This window comes from Tetrao urogallus (assembly GCF_951394365.1).
Source record: "Tetrao urogallus genome assembly, chromosome: 16".
NCBI classification, from domain to species: Eukaryota; Metazoa; Chordata; class Aves; order Galliformes; family Phasianidae; genus Tetrao; species Tetrao urogallus.
Genome location: NC_136829.1, coordinates 5,583,456 through 5,602,309, shown reverse-complemented (window position 1 = coordinate 5,602,309; position 18,854 = coordinate 5,583,456). Strand labels below are relative to the sequence as shown.

Genomic DNA, 18,854 nt, shown 5'->3' with positions numbered 1-18,854 from the left:
GCAGATCGGTGAGCGGGACAGAGCTGGCTCCAGCGGCAGACAGTGATTTTTGGGTTCCTTTAGCTGGAAAAGAGCACCTCTGCGTTAGGAGAGGGGAATACTAGCATTGAATCATCAGCAGTGTCCTCCCGTGAATCTGTGTTCAGAAAGCTCCATCTAGCGTCCATCCCGGGACTCGTGATGGGACCGGTGCCATTTAACATCTTTACAGGCAACATGGACAGTGAGATCCTGTGCACGGTCATCACATTTGCAGTCGATACCAAGCTGAGTGAGGCAGCTGACACAAGGACATGGAGCCGTTGAAGCAAGTCTAGAGGAGGCCACCAAGATGATCAGAGGGCTGGAACAGCTCCCCTAGGACAACAGGGTGAGAGAGCTGGGGCCCTTCAGCCTGGGGAAGAGAAGGCCCTGAGGTGACCTTCTAGCAGCATTCCTGGACTGAAGGGGGTCTACAGGAAAGCTGCAGGGTTCTTGTTGTAAAGGCAGGTAGCGCCAAGGGGAAATGGCTTTGAACTGGAAGAGTGTAGGCTTAGACCAGCTATTAGGAAGAAATTCCCTGCTGTGAGGCTGGTGAGGCACTGGGACAGGTTGCCCAGTGAGGCTGTGAATGTCCCCACGTGGGAGGCCTTCAGGGCCAGGCTGGATGGGGCTGTGAGCAGCCTGGTGTAGAGGGAGGTGTCCCTTCGTGCCGCAGGGGCTGGGAATGAGAAGATCTCAGAGGTCCCTCCCAAAACAAAGCAAACCATTGTGTGCTTGTATGAAACTGTATACAGTTTTTCTTTTTATTAGAAAACTAAAGTGTGTGATGTAAGAAACTGTTTGATGAAACACAAAACAGTAATCATATGGCACAAACGCGCTGTTAAATTTGTGATAACGGTTAGCTTTGTGATCGGCACTGAGGTTCACTTAGGAATACATCATTTGTGCCACGGCAGACATTTTCATGGAATACATAAACAGTGTTCCAGGTATCCTGTGACATCTTCAACTGCTACATTATTTACATAGGTGTGAGCCTGCTCAGAGTAAGATGTGGGAGAACCCCAGGAGGCTGTTCAGACAAGGATCTGTTAAGCACGGATAAGGAATGGAAAACATTTTCTTTGGAATGTCTAAATAGTGTTCCAGGTATCCCGTTATGTCTTCAGCAGTCGTGTCATGTACGTAAGTGTGGGCCTCCTCAGAGTAGAGCACAGGGAACGGGAGGAGGCTGTTCCGCACAGGGATCTGCTAGGCATGGATGAGGAAAGGAGATGGAAAGGTTTGGCTGGTGTGTGTTAGAGTGAAGTGATGAGGGCAGAGCGAGGCAGGTCTCCCGTGACAGAGCGCAGTGTCTCCTGCTAGAGCCATGAATCCCCAGCGTGCTCAGAGCTGTTCCCTGCCGCCACGTCAGCCCACATCCCCTGCTGGGACAGCGTGCTGCCAACATATGCCGGGTCAGCTGCTCTCCGTAGGGACCGGGCGGCAGCACGGAGCAGTGTGAGGACTGCAGCCCCACGCAGCAGTGTGCCCCAAGGATGCGGGGCTGCCCCATCCGTGGGGCCGCTGCTGTGAGGGCTCCTCTGTGGGGCTCTGGTGTTTATCTGTCTGTCTGTCATCCCAGCGGCAAGGAAGTGCGGCACCTCTGCTGAGCACGATGGCGGCCGGGCCGGGAGAGGACAGCAGCTGAGCTGGCACGGTGCCTGTGCTTGGGGAGCTATTTAGAGATGTTTTTGATGCCTCCGCCGCAAGGCTGATGGATGCTGGGGCGAGAGTCTTGATGCCACAGCCAAAGCTCCGTGCTGGGCTTTGAAGTCTCCCAGCGGAGCATCGCAGCGTGGCAGCCTGCGGATTTGGGATGACATGGACTAAGGGGCTGGAGATGCTACTTGCCAAAGCATCTGCGTGAGGAGCGGCCTCGGACCTCAGCGTCCCAGCTTCAGCCCTGCTCCAAGGGGAGGACACAGGAGTTCCCTCTCAGCCGTCCCTTCCTCTGGATCTCTGTCACTCTGTCCCCAGCGTGCAGAGCCTGGTGGGATGCCACCGCACACCATGGGCTCCCCAAGCCATGGAGATGGGAGGAGTGGTTCAGCTTGGGAGCACAGACTCTAGGACAGAAGGGCAAACCCAGCTGCAGCTCTCCCAAATCCCCCTTGCAGGATTTGCAAGGGATGTCTGAGGATTTCTGCTGGAAATCCTTCATTCTGATAGGAAAGCGTGAGAATTGGACGTGAGCGAGCCAAACCTTTGTGGGAGGAAAGGGGTGCATTTGGCCACCGACATTCAAATCTGCCCTACGTTTGTGCTGAGACGAAGCCCGGCACGCAGCTGTGCCCCCATTACCTCCTGTGAAGTTCCTCTCCATGTAGTCGATGATCTGGTTGTAGTCACTGATGATGTTGTCCCGGTGGATGATGACGGGCACCTCCTCGCCCAGGTTGAGCCGCATGAACCAGGGCTCCTTGTGCTCCAGCAGCGGCATGCTGACATCGCGCTCCTCGCAGGGCAGCCCCTTCTCAGCGATGACCAAGCGCACCTGCAGCGGGGCACAGAGGGACAGCTCAGCCCCACAGCCCCACAAGTGCCCTGAGCGCACTGCAGAATCCAGGCAGGCAGCTGAGTGAGGATCTCCGTTCCTGGCAGTGGAGGGAACGTCCCAAAGGAGACCCACAACCGCCCGAACTTTGCAGGGTCGCCTCTGTCTGGCCCGTGGCGCTGTGACAGCAGCTGCGGTGAGGGCTCTGGGAGGGCTGAACGGCAGCCCTCAGCCCCCAGGTGTGGGTGGCCAGGGAGAGCAGCAGCACAGACCCGAGGAAGAGGAGGCTGAAGTGATGCTGCCCCTTGCTTGCAGTGGGTGCTGCAGCTCGGCTGGAGGAAGCCCACGCCATAACTCAGGTATGTCCTTCTCTTGGGGTTGGGCTCTGGCTTTTCTGGGCACGTCTTGAGCAGGAGAAAGGCTTTGCTTTGGGGAGGATTCCAGGCACTTGCGGTGCTCCGGGGAGTCCTGGCAGCAAGCAGAGTTCGATGGGGGATTTTGTTCCCCTTTTCCCTGCTGGAGCCACGCATTGCCCCTTTGTCCCCATGCATTTCCCATACAGCAGCCACCCAGGGACATCACACAGCCCTCTGCAACCCCTTGGCGCCCCGGTGCCTGGTTTCCCCCTCCTCTCTGCTTAGAGCTCTTTCCCAACCTTAAGGATTCTACGAGGCTCTCGGCTGCCACCAGCCCGTTGTACAGGTGGGAATGCTGACTCCGGCCCTGGGCACCTTGGGGCATCACATGCAGCCCGGCATCCTCCTCTTCTGCTCTTCTCCGTGCTCGCTGTGAATGTGCACTCAGAAATCTCACTTCAGGCTTCCGAGTTATTAAGAACACGTGACCTTTGTGACCCAAGTGTGTCAAACAGGCAAAAAAAGCCTTGAGGGCTCGTCGGAGAGCCGTGCCTCACAGAAGTGCTGAATGAAGGAGAATTGCATGTTCTTCTCCAGCTGATGGCAGCTAAAAATGCGCCTTAACAAATATGGGCATTTCTATGAGTACGTCAGAGTTGCAGGGGAATAAGTGAATTAAATAATGAATTATTTAATAGCTGACAAAATAGTAAAAGAGAAGAATAAAGCCAAACCTGGAAAGGCAGGCTCCGTGTGTGGAGATTGTCCCTCGGAGGGCAGGAGGATGCTGGGAGCAGAGCCCAACAAGGGCTACCGTATCTCCCCCTGTCCCGCAATCCTTTTCACCACCAGTACCTTGGAGTGGGACGGCAGGGGCTGAGGACTCCCGGGGTGCCCTGAAGCGGGGTCCTGGGGCTGTCAGCAGCACAAGAATGAAATCATCCCTGTGGCAGCCCCGGGAGCTCGGGTGGATGGGATAAGCGCCGTGGCCCTGCTGCATCAGGCGCCTGCAGGTCCTTTGTGCGCAGGGCAGACGGGGACATCCCTGCTCACTGTGGGGCTCCAGGGGCCTCTTGTTGGGATGGCTTTGTGCTCCCCGGGGGCCCCCGGCAGCTCTCTGCCCACCTGACATTGATGGCACGGGAGTGGTAGAAGGCCCGGCTGATGGTCAGCTTTATGGCACTGCTGCCATGCTGCAAAATGAGCATTGGGATCGCCTGGAAAAAGTGATCTGGGGACTGCCTGGCTCCCGTGCTTTGCTCAGAGATGGAGGACCTCTGGAGTGGGATTTCCAGGGCCCTGCTGCAATGCTGGGGCAAATTTCTCCCGGCACAGGGCTGTGTTTCCCGGGGTCGCTCCCTGCGCTGGCTGTGCGAGGTCCCCACAGCTGCAGGGTGGTCCCCGGCTCAGCCTTTGTCTGCGCTTTGCTTGCGTTCGGCTGTGAGCGAGCACAAAGCAGAGGCGTCTCCTGCTGCAAACCCCGGGCTGAAAGCAAAAGGGTCCTGGGGCTGTCAGCAGCACGAGAATGAAATCATCCCTGTGGCAGCCCCGGGAGCTCGGGCGGATGGGATCGGTGTGGTGGTCCTGCTGCATTGGGTGCCTGCGGGGCTGCAGAGCAGACGGGGACATCCCTGCTCGCTGTGGGGCTCCAGGGGCCTCTTACGGGATGGCTTTGTGCTCCCCAAGGCCCCCCGGCAGCTCTCTGCCCACATACAGGAAACCTGGGGGTTCGTGTCATAAGGGCGGGTAGCAACTGGACTTTAAACTGGCTTTAAGCTGGAAGAGTGTGTGGTTTAGACCAGCTATTAGAAATTCCCTGCTGTTGAGGCTGGTGAGGCACTGGGACAAGTTGCACAGTGAGGCTGTGAATGTCCCCACCTTGGAAGCCATCGAGGCCAGGATGTGAGCAGCCTGGTCTAAAGGGAGATGTCCCGTCCTGCAGCAGGGGGTTGGAAAGAGATGATCTCAGACGTCCCTCCCAAAACAAAGCAAACCATTGTGTGCTTGTATGAAACTATATACAGGTTTTCTTTTTATTAAAAAACTAAACTGTATGACTATGTGACTCCCTATGGCTTTCGTTTAGGAATACATCATTTCAGCCATGGGAGACATTTTCTTTGGAATAAATAAATAGTGCTCCAGGTATCCTGTTAGGTCTTCCACACTTGTGTCATCTACGTAAGTGTGGGCCTCCTCAGAGTAGAACGCAGGTGAACTGGAGGAGGCTGTTCCACACACGGATCTGTTAGGCATGGATAAGGAAAGGAAATCCGAGGTTTGGCTGGTGTGTGTTAGAGTGAAGTGATGAGGGCAGAGCGAGGCAGTTCTCCCGTGACTTCCCCAACGGCCCTTCAGCGGTGGAAGCTTGCAGAGGTTCAGTTGCGGCTCTTCTGTCACGGCTGGCCTCAAAGTGAGAATTCTATCTGTGCTCTGTGCCGTGTTCTGCTGTAGCACAAACACTGGAACAGATGGGAGTCTTTGCTGTGTCTGAGTGGGTTTTGTGTTTTGTGCTGCAGTGTATAAGCATGGGAGGATACAGGACAGGAGACCTGGAACGTCTCTGCCGTGAGAGACCGGCCGATCCTCCGGAGGTCCTCTCACACCTGCATGGTCAGAAGAGGTGAACTGGTAGGTAAATATGGAATCTGTGCCATTGCTCACAAAGCTCTGTAGCACAGCCAGGGACATCTCATGTGGCTTTTGGTTTGTTTTTCTTTGCTTAGAGAAACGAGACGACTGCTGGTGTACAGGCTGTGCCAGGAACGGTGCAAGAGCCTGAAGAAAAACGGGGCTCTCCCAAAGGAGAGATACGTGCGAGCACTCCTGTTTTAAAAGCGCTTCCCCCCGGATCTTTGGTGATTAATAAACCGTCCTTTACTGAAGGTGCTTTGTCTTGGCCACCGTCATTCCATACTGAACTGCAGCGCACAGCGTGGATATCAGAGCTGGTGGCAGCACAGCACTGAACATCCAGGTACTCTGCAGCACGCGAGAAGGTGGGAAGGGGAGGGTGCAAAGGTGTGAGGCTTGAAGGGAGGTTTGCGGTAGAGGGGCGAGGAAAACGTACTCTGAACCACTTGTGTGAGAACTCTCACTGGCAACAGCGAGCAAGTTTTAAGTGACCGAAAGCAGAATAAACGTGGGGTGCAGCTGACGGTGTGCTTTACCCATTCCGTGCTTCCTGGCAGACGGACGGTTGCGGGGCTCCGTCTGCATCTCTTCTCCTCGGCGCCGTGAGAACCGTCCCGTCGCCCGCAGGCTGCGCCGCGATCCATCTGCTAAAAGAGAGAGCGCCGCGTTACAGCCGAGCCTGAGCGCGCGGTGTCAGCATCGCGATTCGGCCCCACGGCTTCAGGTGCCGGGCTGCGACGCTTCCGTGTGCGGCCCCGAGCTCCTCTGCAGTCAGCGGTGAGGGACGGGACCGGGCAGAGCTCTGTCAGAGCGCTCTGTCTCTGCTGACCGCGGTACCGGCAGCCGCGCACCGCCCCGCGCCGCTCACCGCGCCTCGTCCAGCCGCAGCTTCTTGAAGGCCGTCCGCAGGCTCCGCTCGTCGTCGTCGTCGTCGTCGTCGTCCCGCTCCTCCTCCTCGTGCCGCCTCTCCTCCGCGACGCGGCGAGCGGGGCCGGCCGTTAGCGGCGATCGCGCGGCCCGCACCCGGGCGGCCCAGGGCCCGGGGCTTTCCGGCCCCGCACGGCCGGCCCCGCACGACCCCGAGCCCCGCGTCGCCCCGCCGGCCGCGCCGCCCGAGGCGCGGGGAGGAGCCGCCCGCAGCCAATGGCCGCCGCGCACGGCGGGAAGCGGGGCCAGCGCCGCGCCGGAGGAGCGCGCGTGCGCGGGGCCGGGCCGGGGCCGCTTCCGGCTGAGGGCCCGCATCCGGGCGGCGCCGGGCCGCGGAGAGGCGGTGAGATCCGGAGAGGCGGTGAGATCCGGAGAGGCGGTGAGATCCGGAGAGGCGGTGAGATCCGGAGAGCCGTGAGCGTCCGTTGGGCTCCGTTCGCGTCGGCGTTGCTGGGCGCTGCGGGTTCGTTGCGGGGCGCGCGGAGGTCCGCGAGGGGTCGGGCGGGACGGCGCTGCGCCTCGAGGCGCGGCCCGGTGCTGGGGGCGCCGCTCCGTAAGGCGAGCCTTGCGGCGCGCTTTGCTAAACGTGCTGCGGGCTGAGAAGCGCTCCTGCCGCCGTTCTCTTACGGAGCGAAGGAGAGGTCCGGCTGGGTATCGGCAAGGGGTTCTTCGCTGCGGGGCGGCGGGCGTGGGCCGGACTGCCCGGGCGGCGGTGGCGGCGCTGAGCTGCCGGAGTTGGAGGGGCATCGGGACGAGGATGTCAGACGGGGGTCTGAACTGGGGCGTTCTGTGTGCAGCCTGGAGTCGGACTCGACGGGCCTTATGTGGAGGGACCGTACGGGGAAGCGTGGGGGAGCGGGGAAGGAGGAGGGTTCCTTTTAGCGCAGAGCGCGGTCCTGGTGTGGTTGGGCAGCCGGGCTGGGGAGGTATGGCACTGCTGCTGCAGAGAGGCTCTTGTCCAGCGGGATACGTGCGGCGTGGGCGTGATTCTGGGAGTGTTCCGTAGGTGCCAGGAGCTCCTGACAGCAGGACTTGGCCGGCAATGTGGGGGGAAGGAGGGATTGGGGCACCTGGAGTGTTTCCAGGCCAGGCTGGCCCGGGCCCTGAGCGACCTGATGGAGCTGTGGCGTCCCTCTTTGTTGCGGGGCGGCTGGACGCAATGAGCTCCAAAGGTCCCCTCAACTCTAACGTCTAAGGATGTTATGATGTGTGATTCCCTGCAGAAAAACAGAACTGCTTAAGTGCGAGCTTGTTAGGCGACGAGAGGCTCGAAGCGCACAGCCACGCTCTCTGGCCCTCCGTCCACATCTGAGCAGGGGAATCGTTCCCAATGGAGCCGGCCGCAAATGAGGCAGGCAGCGCTCGAGAAAAGGAGACGCACCTCCCATGCTAAATCCTGAATGCCATCTCGTTCTTCTCCCTAGGGCAGGATGAGGAGGACAGCTTTATGTAGGAAGATTTCTCAGAGTAGTGGGACACGTTAACAACGAGCTTTCCAAACGCTGCCAAGCTTCAGAACAAAGCCTGCAAGGTGTTGAAAGCACCAGATCGCAGTGACAGCGGCATGGAGGAATTGAATGGCCACAGCAGAGCCTGAAAGATGGCATGGCGGTCGTTTGATAGCAAGTGAGTGTGGGTGTGATGGATGGAGCACGGGCTGGATGAGGAAGTGGCTGGATGATGGTGGCACTCCGAGCTGCAGTCAGCGGCTCAGTGTCCATGGAGCGCCGTGAGGAGTGGCATTCCTCAGGGATGGGTGCTGGGACTGGTGATGGGTCCGGTGCCATCGAACGTCTTTGTGGGCGGCGTGGACAGTGGGATCGTGTGCATCCTCATCAAGTTTGCAGGCGATACAAGCTGAGTGGTGCAGGGGACACGTTAGAGAGAAGGGATGCTATCCAGAGGAACGTGGACACAGTTAGAGGTGGGCCCATGGCATCGTCAGGAAGTTCACCGAGGCCAAGAGCAAAGTCCTGCCTTTGGGTCGGGGCAATGTCAAGCAGGGCTACGGGGAGGGCGGAGAATGGCTTGAGAGCGGCCTCGTGGAGAAGGATTTGCTAGCATGGACTGAGGAGAGATTCAGCGTGAGCTGGCAAGGTGTGCTTGCTGCCCAGAAGGCCGACGGAGGCCTGGGTTGCATCAAGAGAAGCGTGGCCAGCAGGTCGAGGCGATTGTGCCCCTCTGCTCTCATGAGACCCCACTTGGAGTACTGTGTGGTTGTGGAGCCCTGAGCACAAGCAGGACATGGAGCTGTTGGAGCAGGTCCAGAGGGGGGCCACAAAGATGATCAGAGGCCTGAGCGCGCGGTGTCAGCATCCCGATTCGGCCCCACGGCTTCAGGGCTGCGACGCTTCCGTGTGCGGCCCCGAGCTCCTCTGCAGTCAGCGGTGAGGGACGGGACTGGGCAGAGCTCTGACAGAGCGCTCTGTCTCTGCTGACCCGGTACTGGTGCCAGCCCAGCCCTCCCCTCCCCTCCCCTCCCTTCCCCTCCCCTCCCGTCCCTTCTCCTCCCCTCCCCTCCCCTCCCCTTCCTTCCGTTTGCTTTCTGTCCACACTCAGTCTGCACATCTCCAATGGACATGCCTGGAGAAGATCGCCTACACAGGCAATAAATGGCTTGTGCTGTGCTTCACTGCTTTGTGCTCTTGAAAGACACTGATTTGTTTTGCCCTTTCCTAACCCCCAAGTATCAGGAGGGCCCGGCTGCCTTTGCTGCGGAGCCTTATCACCCCACAGTGTCAAGCCTTGGGGGAAAAGCTCAGCAGCTCCGTAGCTGCCAAGGGAAGATTTCATGCCCTGGCCTTCATACAGCCCGGCTCTCCCCGCTCTGCTCTGCGCTCCTGCCATCCCCTGCAGCCCCTGTGCTGCGACAAACACGAGCGCGGCTCGGGCCCAACGCCCTCCCTGCTGCACGCCCTCTCACGGCCCCATGTGCTGCACCCACACCACTGCCCCAGCCCTGCAGCCCTCCTGCCCGCAGCGCAGCCCCACGCACCGGGCTCGGCCCCAGCCCCGAGGAGCTGATGGAGGTGACTCAGCCCCCGCTGCATCCACACCCAAACCTAACACGCACTAACCGCTCCTCAATACTCCGTTTCCCTCCTTTGCAGCCAGCTCCTTGGCTGCACGCAGCCCGACAATCCGCTCTTTCCTCTCCAGCAGTGCAGCACGCAGGCGGGCAGGCAGGCAGGCAGCAGAAGGCAGTGCCGTGTAGCACGCTGGACCCAGTGCACCGTGCAGGCTCCTTCGTGGAAGGAGGAAGACGCCGACGCGCCAATCCAAAATGGCAGGCAGACCCTCTTGACGTGCAGCCTCTGCTCTCCTCTCCTCTCCTCTCTCGGGCTCCGGCTCAGCAAGGTGCCCTCGCAGCACCCAGACGCTCCACACGCGGCGCTGCCCATGACGCGCTCGAAGCCATTGCAGCTGAAGCAGCGCAGCACGGCTCGCTGCCCTCCCGGCTCACGCCTGAGCTCTGGGCCCGAGGCGCGCTCACCTGCAGCCCTCCCGCTGCCCTCTCCTCCTGCCCCACTCCCAGCGCTGCTCTGCACACCAGCCCACCCGCACTTGAACTCCTCGCGGCTCAACGGGAGGCTGACGTGCAGGCCACGGCTGCCCGCAGGTGCAGCTGGCCTTCCCAGGGCAAGCAGGAACAGTCAGTGCTACACAAGGCTGAAAAAGCCACCAGGGAAGCTGGAGAGACGAGCTCAAGGGGCTGAGGGCAGGGACACCTTTCTTCCTCGCGCGCTGCTTCCTCTCCTTTTGTTTCTCTCAGTCCTCACAGAGCAAGCTGATGCTCACACGCTTCGCTAGCAGTTACGCTTGGGCTGAAAGGCCACCGCTTGGCAAGACCAGCATGGAAACGCGGGAAAAGCAGCTCCATCTCCAGGGAGGGACGTGAAGCCGGCCGGTTCATCGCCCTGCCGCTGCCAGCCCAAGCCAGGCATGTTTGGACCAGCTACTGAAAGAGGCAGCACCAGGTGTAAAAGGTTTCTTTCCCTTTTATTTTAAACCATGGGATTTGGGTTGCATGTTGTAGATATGTCAACAGACAATAAAATAGCCTGGATACCGCTCATGACCAACGACATGCGGTAAGTTCACCTCATCATCAACATTCTGAAACAGCTATCGAGCTGAAGGACCCTCAAGGAATGCAGCGTCCCCAGCTCTTGCCAGACATGAAGTCCCGCACAGGCAAAGTCCCATTTGTCTGTCACGCATCAGAAGCCCTTCCAGCTTCCTCAGTTCCTCTCCAATGTCCGTGCAAGGGAAAGCACGGCCACGCCACAAAACCAGACGTACAGTGCGCTGCCTTTGGAGCACCTCTCAGCAAGCATTCCCGCTGCTTCCTTTGGCCTTTGAGGCTTATCGCTCAAGCCCTCACCGTTTCTTTTTGCTTTCCTTCTTGCCTTTCTTGCTTAGCTGTGCAGCACTTGCCTTTGGTTTCTTCACCGTCTCCCAAGTCTTGGACTCCAAGCCGTCCGAGTCCTGCAGGAATCAATTCACAAACAGTCAGGGAACTTTCTGACAATTGCCCCACAGCTCGCTTTGGGAGCTCAAGTCACCTGACTGGGCAGCGTTGGGCGCCAGTGCTGCACATTGCCTTCCTGACATCAGGGCACAACAGAAACTCCACCTCTCTCTTGTTCCCAAAAATCCCACGGAAGCTACAGTCTACAGGCCTTGCCTGCAAGGCAGTCCCTGCACAGGGGGACGCCCTGCCTGCCACTCACAGGCCACAGAAGCAGCAGCAGCAGCAGCAGCAGCAGCACGACGATCAGATGAGCTTGCACCTCCAGGCTCCTTGCGTGCCACCAGGAACAGCACGCACGCCCAAGGAAGGGCAGAACAAACTGCCGCACTCTCAGCAATGCCGGGGCGCGCTACCGTAGCCAACGGCTCCAGCTGGTTCCCTCCCAGCCCATTTCCTCAGCATTGCTATCAACCTCTATCAAACAGAGTGCTACTTACCGTCTCTGGGCACTTGGGAACTGGCAGGATTATGGCCAACACGCACACAAGCTGGAAAACGGCTCCAAAGAAGAGGCCGTAGCGCAGCACGTTCTCCATCAGCGTGGGCTCAGGGATCTCAGGGGGCGAGAAATGCAGCTCAGCGGCCATAGCGCACACAGCCTGCTGCTCTGCTGCTCTCCAGGAGGCTGCTTTCTACAAGGGGGAAACGAGAGCCATCATTCCATTCGTGCGCTCCGACGGTGCGACTTCCTGCTAGCAAAAACTCCCAGCCTGACTCAGAGACGTGCTCTCAAGATATCCTTGCTCTTCCCACCCAACCACAAGGAGGGACGCCAAACTTGCATTTCAGCAAGAGCTGAACAGGCAAGAATCAACTTCTCCCTGCGCTTGATCACACACGCACGACCACTGTCTCACCAACACTAACAACAACAGTATTCATACCATCACTTGCACATTTGCATCTACCTGGGTACGTACGTGTTCACGGCCTTGCTGCTGCTGTGCCGTACGGCACCAAGCACAGCAATAAAGCACGCAGAAAGCCCATCTGCTGAGGACAGGGGGATGAGCTGGGCTCACGCCTAAGCACTGCTTACTGCAAAGTAAGGCACACCCACCTGGCAACGGCCACGCAGGATGCTCGACACACAGTCCCACACTGTTCTCCTGAGGCCCAACGGAACGTCGCAGCCACTCACACTCTGCTCCTCGACGGTCTGCAACACAAAAGTCACAAGCTGGAAATTCAATCCATCCAAGATGCCATCGGGCCTCCGTGCTCACGGCACTCGCACTCATGTCTTCGCATGAGCAATCAGGCGTGTGCTTACCGAGCGAGCGCTGCTCACTGCCACTTGACACCAGCAATCTACCCCTAACTGTCAAGTATGAACAGGAACCTATGCCTAACACTAAGAGACTACCAGTAACCTATGCCTAACTCAAGAACAGGAACTTATGCCTAACACTAAAAGACTACAAGTAACCTATGCCTAACTCAAGAACAGGAACCTATGCCTAACACTAAAAGACTACAAGTAACCTATGCCTAACTCTAACATAAGAACAGGAACCTATGCCTAACACTAAAAGACTAAAAGTAACCTATGCCTAACAATAAAATACGAACAATAATCTACTCCTAACACTAACACTAAAATCAACAACAACAACAAGAACTAAACTATAACTCCCGCAGCATTTAAATGGGAAGAGGAGAACTTGGCTCCACAGGAGGCTCGGAGGAGGAGCTGATGGAAACTAATGCCACCCAGCTAATGCTGGGGGCGGGGGCCGCGCAGCGGGTAGGGAGCCGAGCGCCTGGACCAGCGACGGTGGAGCTGGGACGGCGCCGACGCGGGGCCTGGCACGGTGGTGTGGTGCCAGGCCAGCTGTGCCGCAGGCGGATCCACCTCCATGGGCTCATCCGGAGGTGGATCCACCTCCATGGGCTCATCCAGAGGTGGATCCACCTCCATGGGCTCCACGGAGGTGGCCACAGCGCTGGCCCAGGCGCGATGGAAACGCACTCTCTGCCCCCTCCTCCGCTTGATCTTAAGGGCGGCCCCCCTCCTCCTCTTCGCTTCTGGGAAGCCAAGCTCCCTCTTCCCATTTAAAATAGGGCAAGCATCGCCCCTCGCTCTCTTCGCTCCTGGCATGGCTGCCAGAGCTCTCAGAGCGAGTGCGTTGGCCGGGGCAGCGGTGACCAAGGGGACGGCTGTGATGCGGCGAAGGTTCTAAAATGGCAGCCGCACTGCTGGCAATGGCGTTCCACATAGCATGAGGAGGGGGCTGGAGGACAGGGCACGGGACGGCAGCTAGAAGGCACTCCCTGTGCCCAGCGGGCAGCCCTTCTCTCCGGCAAGCAAGAGGCCACAGAGGAGCCGGCCCCGAGAAAAGGGCCCTCGGCCTCCTTCATCCTCTCCCTGCTTCCACACGGGAATCTGTTGGGGCTGGCACACGCAGCACACAGCGCCATGTTCAGGGGCCTCCCGAGCCCAGCGCCAACAACAGCAGGCTCCAAAGCGCACCTCACCACGCCTGCCTCCCGGCACACACAAGCTCCGCTTTCCACCTTAGCATCCAGCGCCTCTTCTTGCGCCTCACGGCTGGGGATTCAACCATCCCCTACCAGAAATACCGCCAGCTGCATTTTCATTACAATCACTCTGACTCCATTCCACATCCGCGCACAATGCTGGCACACACACACGGGGCCACCCTGGCTCACCGAGGCTTCGCGGGGACCCACACAACACCATGAGCCAAGCAGGCAGAAACGTGCCGTGCTCCTGACTGATGGCAGTCTTAAAATCTCCCTCTCCCCGCCCCCCAGCCTACTAAGGCAGCAGTTCTCCCAAGCAACAAACACAATCACACACAACTGCAGCCCCGGCTCGTCCCGACAAGGGACGTCCAGACGAAGCACATCTTCACAAACCTTCTTCCAGCTCCGCACCCTCCGGCCAACGCAGCACCCACGCGCCTTGCTCCACTGCCCGCCCGGGCTTTGCTGGCGACAACCAGGCCCTACGGGGCCTCCTCCTTCACACACCCCAAACACCAACAAAGCTCCGCACTCGCACGGCCTTCCCTGAGAGGAAGCTGCCCCCCGGCCCCGCAGCACTCGCCGGCGCCGCGCGCATCGCCTCTGCGTGCCGGCAGCACCGCCAGCTCCTCCCCCGAGCGCCCCTCCATGCCCCCGCACCGAGGCCCGACCCCGTTCCCAGCACACAGCCCGCTCCTCCCGGCCCCGCTCACCGGCCCGGCGCCGCCATGCCGCGCTGCCCCGGAAGTGCTCTCCGCCGGCAGGAAGCACTTCCTGCCCCGGCCCTACCAACCGCCTGCGGCGTCACGTTGCTGAGGGCGGCCTGGGGGCGGCCCGGGGCCTGGAGGAGGGGGAGAGGCAGCTGGGGGGGTCCGCTGCCGGATTCCCCTCGGGTGGCGCCGGCGGCACGCAACTTGTCTTCTTCTCCTTTTCTGCCTTTTCCCTTTTCCCCCTTTTGCTTTCCTTTGCCTTTCTTTTCTTTTCCTTGCTTCTCTTTTCTCTTCCTTTTATCTTTCTCTCTTCCCCTTCACATTTCCCTTTTTCTTTCCTTTCATTTCTTACTTTCTTCCCCTCCCCTCCCCTCCCCTCCCCTCCCCTTCCCTCCCCTCCCCTCTCCTCCCTTCCTCTCCCCTCCCCTCCCCTCCCTTCCGTTTGCTTTCTGTCCACACTCAGTCTGCACATCTCCAATGGACATGCCTGGAGAAGATCGCCTACACAGGCAATAAATGGCTTGTGCTGTGCTTCACTGCTTTGTGCTCTTGAAAGACACTGATTTGTTTTGCCCTTTCTTAACCCCCAAGTGTCAGGAGGGCCCGGCTGGCTTTGCTGCGGAGCCTTATCACCCCACAGTCTGAAGACTTGGGGGAAAAGCTCAGCAGCTCCGTAGCTGCCAAGGGAAGATTTCATGCCCTGGCCTTCATACAGCCCGGCTCTCCCCGCTCTGCTCTGCGCTCCTGCCATCCCCTGCAGCCCCTGTGCTGCGACAAACACGAGCGCGGCTCGGGCCCAACGCCCTCCCTGCTGCACGCCCTCTCACGGCCCCATGTGCTGCACCCACACCACTGCCCCAGCCCTGCAGCCCTCCTGCCCGCAGCGCAGCCCCACGCACCGGGCTCGGCCCCAGCCCCGAGGAGCTGATGGAGGTGACTCAGCCCCCGCTGCATCCACACCCAAACCTAACACGCACTAACCGCTCCTCAATACTCCGTTTCCCTCCTTTGCAGCCAGCTCCTTGGCTGCACGCAGCCCGACAATCCGCTCTTTCCTCTCCAGCAGTGCAGCACGCAGGCGGGCAGGCAGGCAGGCAGCAGAAGGCAGTGCCGTGTAGCACGCTGGACCCAGTGCACCGTGCAGGCTCCTTCGTGGAAGGAGGAAGACGCCGACGCGCCAATCCAAAATGGCAGGCAGACCCTCTTGACGTGCAGCCTCTGCTCTCCTCTCCTCTCCTCTCTCGGGCTCCGGCTCAGCAAGGTGCCCTCGCAGCACCCAGACGCTCCACACGCGGCGCTGCCCATGACGCGCTCGAAGCCATTGCAGCTGAAGCAGCGCAGCACGGCTCGCTGCCCTCCCGGCTCACGCCTGAGCTCTGGGCCCGAGGCGCGCTCACCTGCAGCCCTCCCGCTGCCCTCTCCTCCTGCCCCACTCCCAGCGCTGCTCTGCACACCAGCCCACCCGCACTTGAACTCCTCGCGGCTCAACGGGAGGCTGACGTGCAGGCCACGGCTGCCCGCAGGTGCAGCTGGCCTTCCCAGGGCAAGCAGGAACAGTCAGTGCTACACAAGGCTGAAAAAGCCACCAGGGAAGCTGGAGAGACGAGCTCATGGGGCTGAGGGCAGGGACACCTTTCTTCCTCGCGCGCTGCTTCCTCTCCTTTTGTTTCTCTCAGTCCTCACAGAGCAAGCTGATGCTCACACGCTTCGCTAGCAGTTACGCTTGGGCTGAAAGGCCACCGCTTGGCAAGACCAGCATGGAAACGCGGGAAAAGCAGCTCCATCTCCAGGGAGGGACGTGAAGCCGGCCGGTTCATCGCCCTGCCGCTGCCAGCCCAAGCCAGGCATGTTTGGACCAGCTACTGAAAGAGGCAGCACCAGGTGTAAAAGGTTTCTTTCCCTTTTATTTTAAACCATGGGATTTGGGTTGCATGTTGTAGATATGTCAACAGACAATAAAATAGCCTGGATACCGCTCATGACCAACGACATGCGGTAAGTTCACCTCATCATCAACATTCTGAAACAGCTATCGAGCTGAAGGACCCTCAAGGAATGCAGCGTCCCCAGCTCTTGCCAGACATGAAGTCCCGCACAGGCAAAGTCCCATTTGTCTGTCACGCATCAGAAGCCCTTCCAGCTTCCTCAGTTCCTCTCCAATGTCCGTGCAAGGGAAAGCACGGCCACGCCACAAAACCAGACGTACAGTGCGCTGCCTTTGGAGCACCTCTCAGCAAGCATTCCCGCTGCTTCCTTTGGCCTTTGAGGCTTATCGCTCAAGCCCTCACCGTTTCTTTTTGCTTTCCTTCTTGCCTTTCTTGCTTAGCTGTGCAGCACTTGCCTTTGGTTTCTTCACCGTCTCCCAAGTCTTGGACTCCAAGCCGTCCGAGTCCTGCAGGAATCAATTCACAAACAGTCAGGGAACTTTCTGACAATTGCCCCACAGCTCGCTTTGGGAGCTCAAGTCACCTGACTGGGCAGCGTTGGGCGCCAGTGCTGCACATTGCCTTCCTGACATCAGGGCACAACAGAAACTCCACCTCTCTCTTGTTCCCAAAAATCCCACGGAAGCTACAGTCTACAGGCCTTGCCTGCAAGGCAGTCCCTGCACAGGGGGACGCCCTGCCTGCCACTCACAGGCCACAGAAGCAGCAGCAGCAGCAGCAGCAGCACGACGATCAGATGAGCTTGCACCTCCAGGCTCCTTGCGTGCCACCAGGAACAGCACGCACGCCCAAGGAAGGGCAGAACAAACTGCCGCACTCTCAGCAATGCCGGGGCGCGCTACCGTAGCCAACGGCTCCAGCTGGTTCCCTCCCAGCCCATTTCCTCAGCATTGCTATCAACCTCTATCAAACAGAGCGCTACTTACCGTCTCTGGGCACTTGGGAACTGGCAGGATTATGGCCAACACGCACACAAGCTGGAAAACGGCTCCAAAGAAGAGGCCGTAGCGCAGCACGTTCTCCATCAGCGTGGGCTCAGGGATCTCAGGGGGCGAGAAATGCAGCTCAGCGGCCATAGCGCACACAGCCTGCTGCTCTGCTGCTCTCCAGGAGGCTGCTTTCTACAAGGGGGAAACGAGAGCCATCATTCCATTCGTGCGCTCCGACGGTGCGACTTCCTGCTAGCAAAAACTCCCAGCCTGACTCAGAGACGTGCTCTCAAGATATCCTTGCTCTTCCCACCCAACCACAAGGAGGGACGCCAAACTTGCATTTCAGCAAGAGCTGAACAGGCAAGAATCAACTTCTCCCTGCGCTTGATCACACACGCACGACCACTGTCTCACCAACACTAACAACAACAGTATTCATACCATCACTTGCACATTTGCATCTACCTGGGTACGTACGTGTTCACGGCCTTGCTGCTGCTGTGCCGTACGGCACCAAGCACAGCAATAAAGCACGCAGAAAGCCCATCTGCTGAGGACAGGGGGATGAGCTGGGCTCACGCCTAAGCACTGCTTACTGCAAAGTAAGGCACACCCACCTGGCAACGGCCACGCAGGATGCTCGACACACAGTCCCACACTGTTCTCCTGAGGCCCAACGGAACGTCGCAGCCACTCACACTCTGCTCCTCGACGGTCTGCAACACAAAAGTCACAAGCTGGAAATTCAATCCATCCAAGATGCCATCGGGCCTCCGTGCTCACGGCACTCGCACTCATGTCTTCGCATGAGCAATCAGGCGTGTGCTTACCGAGCGAGCGCTGCTCACTGCCACCTGACACCAGCAATCTACCCCTAACTGTCAAGTATGAACAGGAACCTATGCCTAACACTAAGAGACTACCAGTAACCTATGCCTAACTCAAGAACAGGAACTTATGCCTAACACTAAAAGACTACAAGTAACCTATGCCTAACTCTAACATAAGAACAGGAACCTATGCCTAACACTAAAAGACTAAAAGTAACCTATGCCTAACAATAAAATACGAACAATAATCTACTCCTAACACTAACACTAAAATCAACAACAACAACAAGAACTAAACTATAACTCCCGCAGCATTTAAATGGGAAGAGGAGAACTTGGCTCCACAGGAGGCTCGGAGGAGGAGCTGATGGAAACTAATGCCACCCAGCTAATGCTGGGGGCGGGGGCCGCGCAGCGGGTAGGGAGCCGAGCGCCTGGACCAGCGACGGTGGAGCTGGGACGGCGCCGATGCGGGGCCTGGCACGGTGGTGTGGTGCCAGGCCAGCTGTGCCGCAGGCGGATCCACCTCCATGGGCTCATCCGGAGGTGGATCCACCTCCATGGGCTCATCCAGAGGTGGATCCACCTCCATGGGCTCATCCAGAGGTGGATCCACCTCCATGGGCTCCACGGAGGTGGCCACAGCGCTGGCCCAGGCGCGATGGAAACGCACTCTCTGCCCCCTCCTCCGCTTGATCTTAAGGGCGGCCCCCCTCCTCCTCTTCGCTTCTGGGAAGCCAAGCTCCCTCTTCCCATTTAAAATAGGGCAAGCATCGCCCCTCGCTCTCTTCGCTCCTGGCATGGCTGCCAGAGCTCTCAGAGCGAGTGCGTTGGCCGGGGCAGCGGTGACCAAGGGGACGGCTGTGATGCGGCGAAGGTTCTAAAATGGCAGCCGCACTGCTGGCAATGGCGTTCCACATAGCATGAGGAGGGGGCTGGAGGACAGGGCACGGGACGGCAGCTAGAAGGCACTC

The 18,854-nt window shown here is 59.0% G+C and overlaps 2 protein-coding genes and 1 long non-coding RNA gene across 3 annotated transcripts; all 3 read right to left on the bottom strand.

The window, feature by feature from the left end:
- Positions 1 to 5,097: 5,097 nt before the first annotated feature.
- LOC306952539 lies at positions 5,098 to 6,094 on the bottom strand. The gene is made up of 3 exons (XR_013792595.1): positions 6,048 to 6,094; positions 5,418 to 5,483; positions 5,098 to 5,122 (listed from the first exon to the last, which is right to left on the bottom strand). It is a non-coding gene; the product is annotated as an uncharacterized lncRNA (long non-coding RNA).
- Positions 6,095 to 10,818: 4,724 nt separating this feature from the next.
- On the bottom strand, positions 10,819 to 11,562 carry LOC306952645 (protein MANBAL-like; the record flags this gene model as incomplete). The annotated part of the gene is made up of 2 exons (XM_079543372.1): positions 11,410 to 11,562; positions 10,819 to 10,926 (listed from the first exon to the last, which is right to left on the bottom strand). The coding sequence occupies exons 1-2, from the start codon at positions 11,557 to 11,559 to the stop codon at positions 10,819 to 10,821; spliced, it is 258 nt and encodes an 85-aa protein (XP_079399498.1). The 5' UTR covers positions 11,560 to 11,562.
- A 4,894-nt stretch (positions 11,563 to 16,456) lies between these two features.
- On the bottom strand, positions 16,457 to 17,197 carry LOC306952624 (protein MANBAL-like; the record flags this gene model as incomplete). The annotated part of the gene is made up of 2 exons (XM_079543350.1): positions 17,045 to 17,197; positions 16,457 to 16,564 (listed from the first exon to the last, which is right to left on the bottom strand). Exons 1-2 carry the CDS (start codon positions 17,192 to 17,194, stop codon positions 16,457 to 16,459), a joined length of 258 nt encoding a protein of 85 aa, XP_079399476.1. The 5' UTR covers positions 17,195 to 17,197.
- Between the last annotated feature and the right edge of the window lie 1,657 nt (positions 17,198 to 18,854).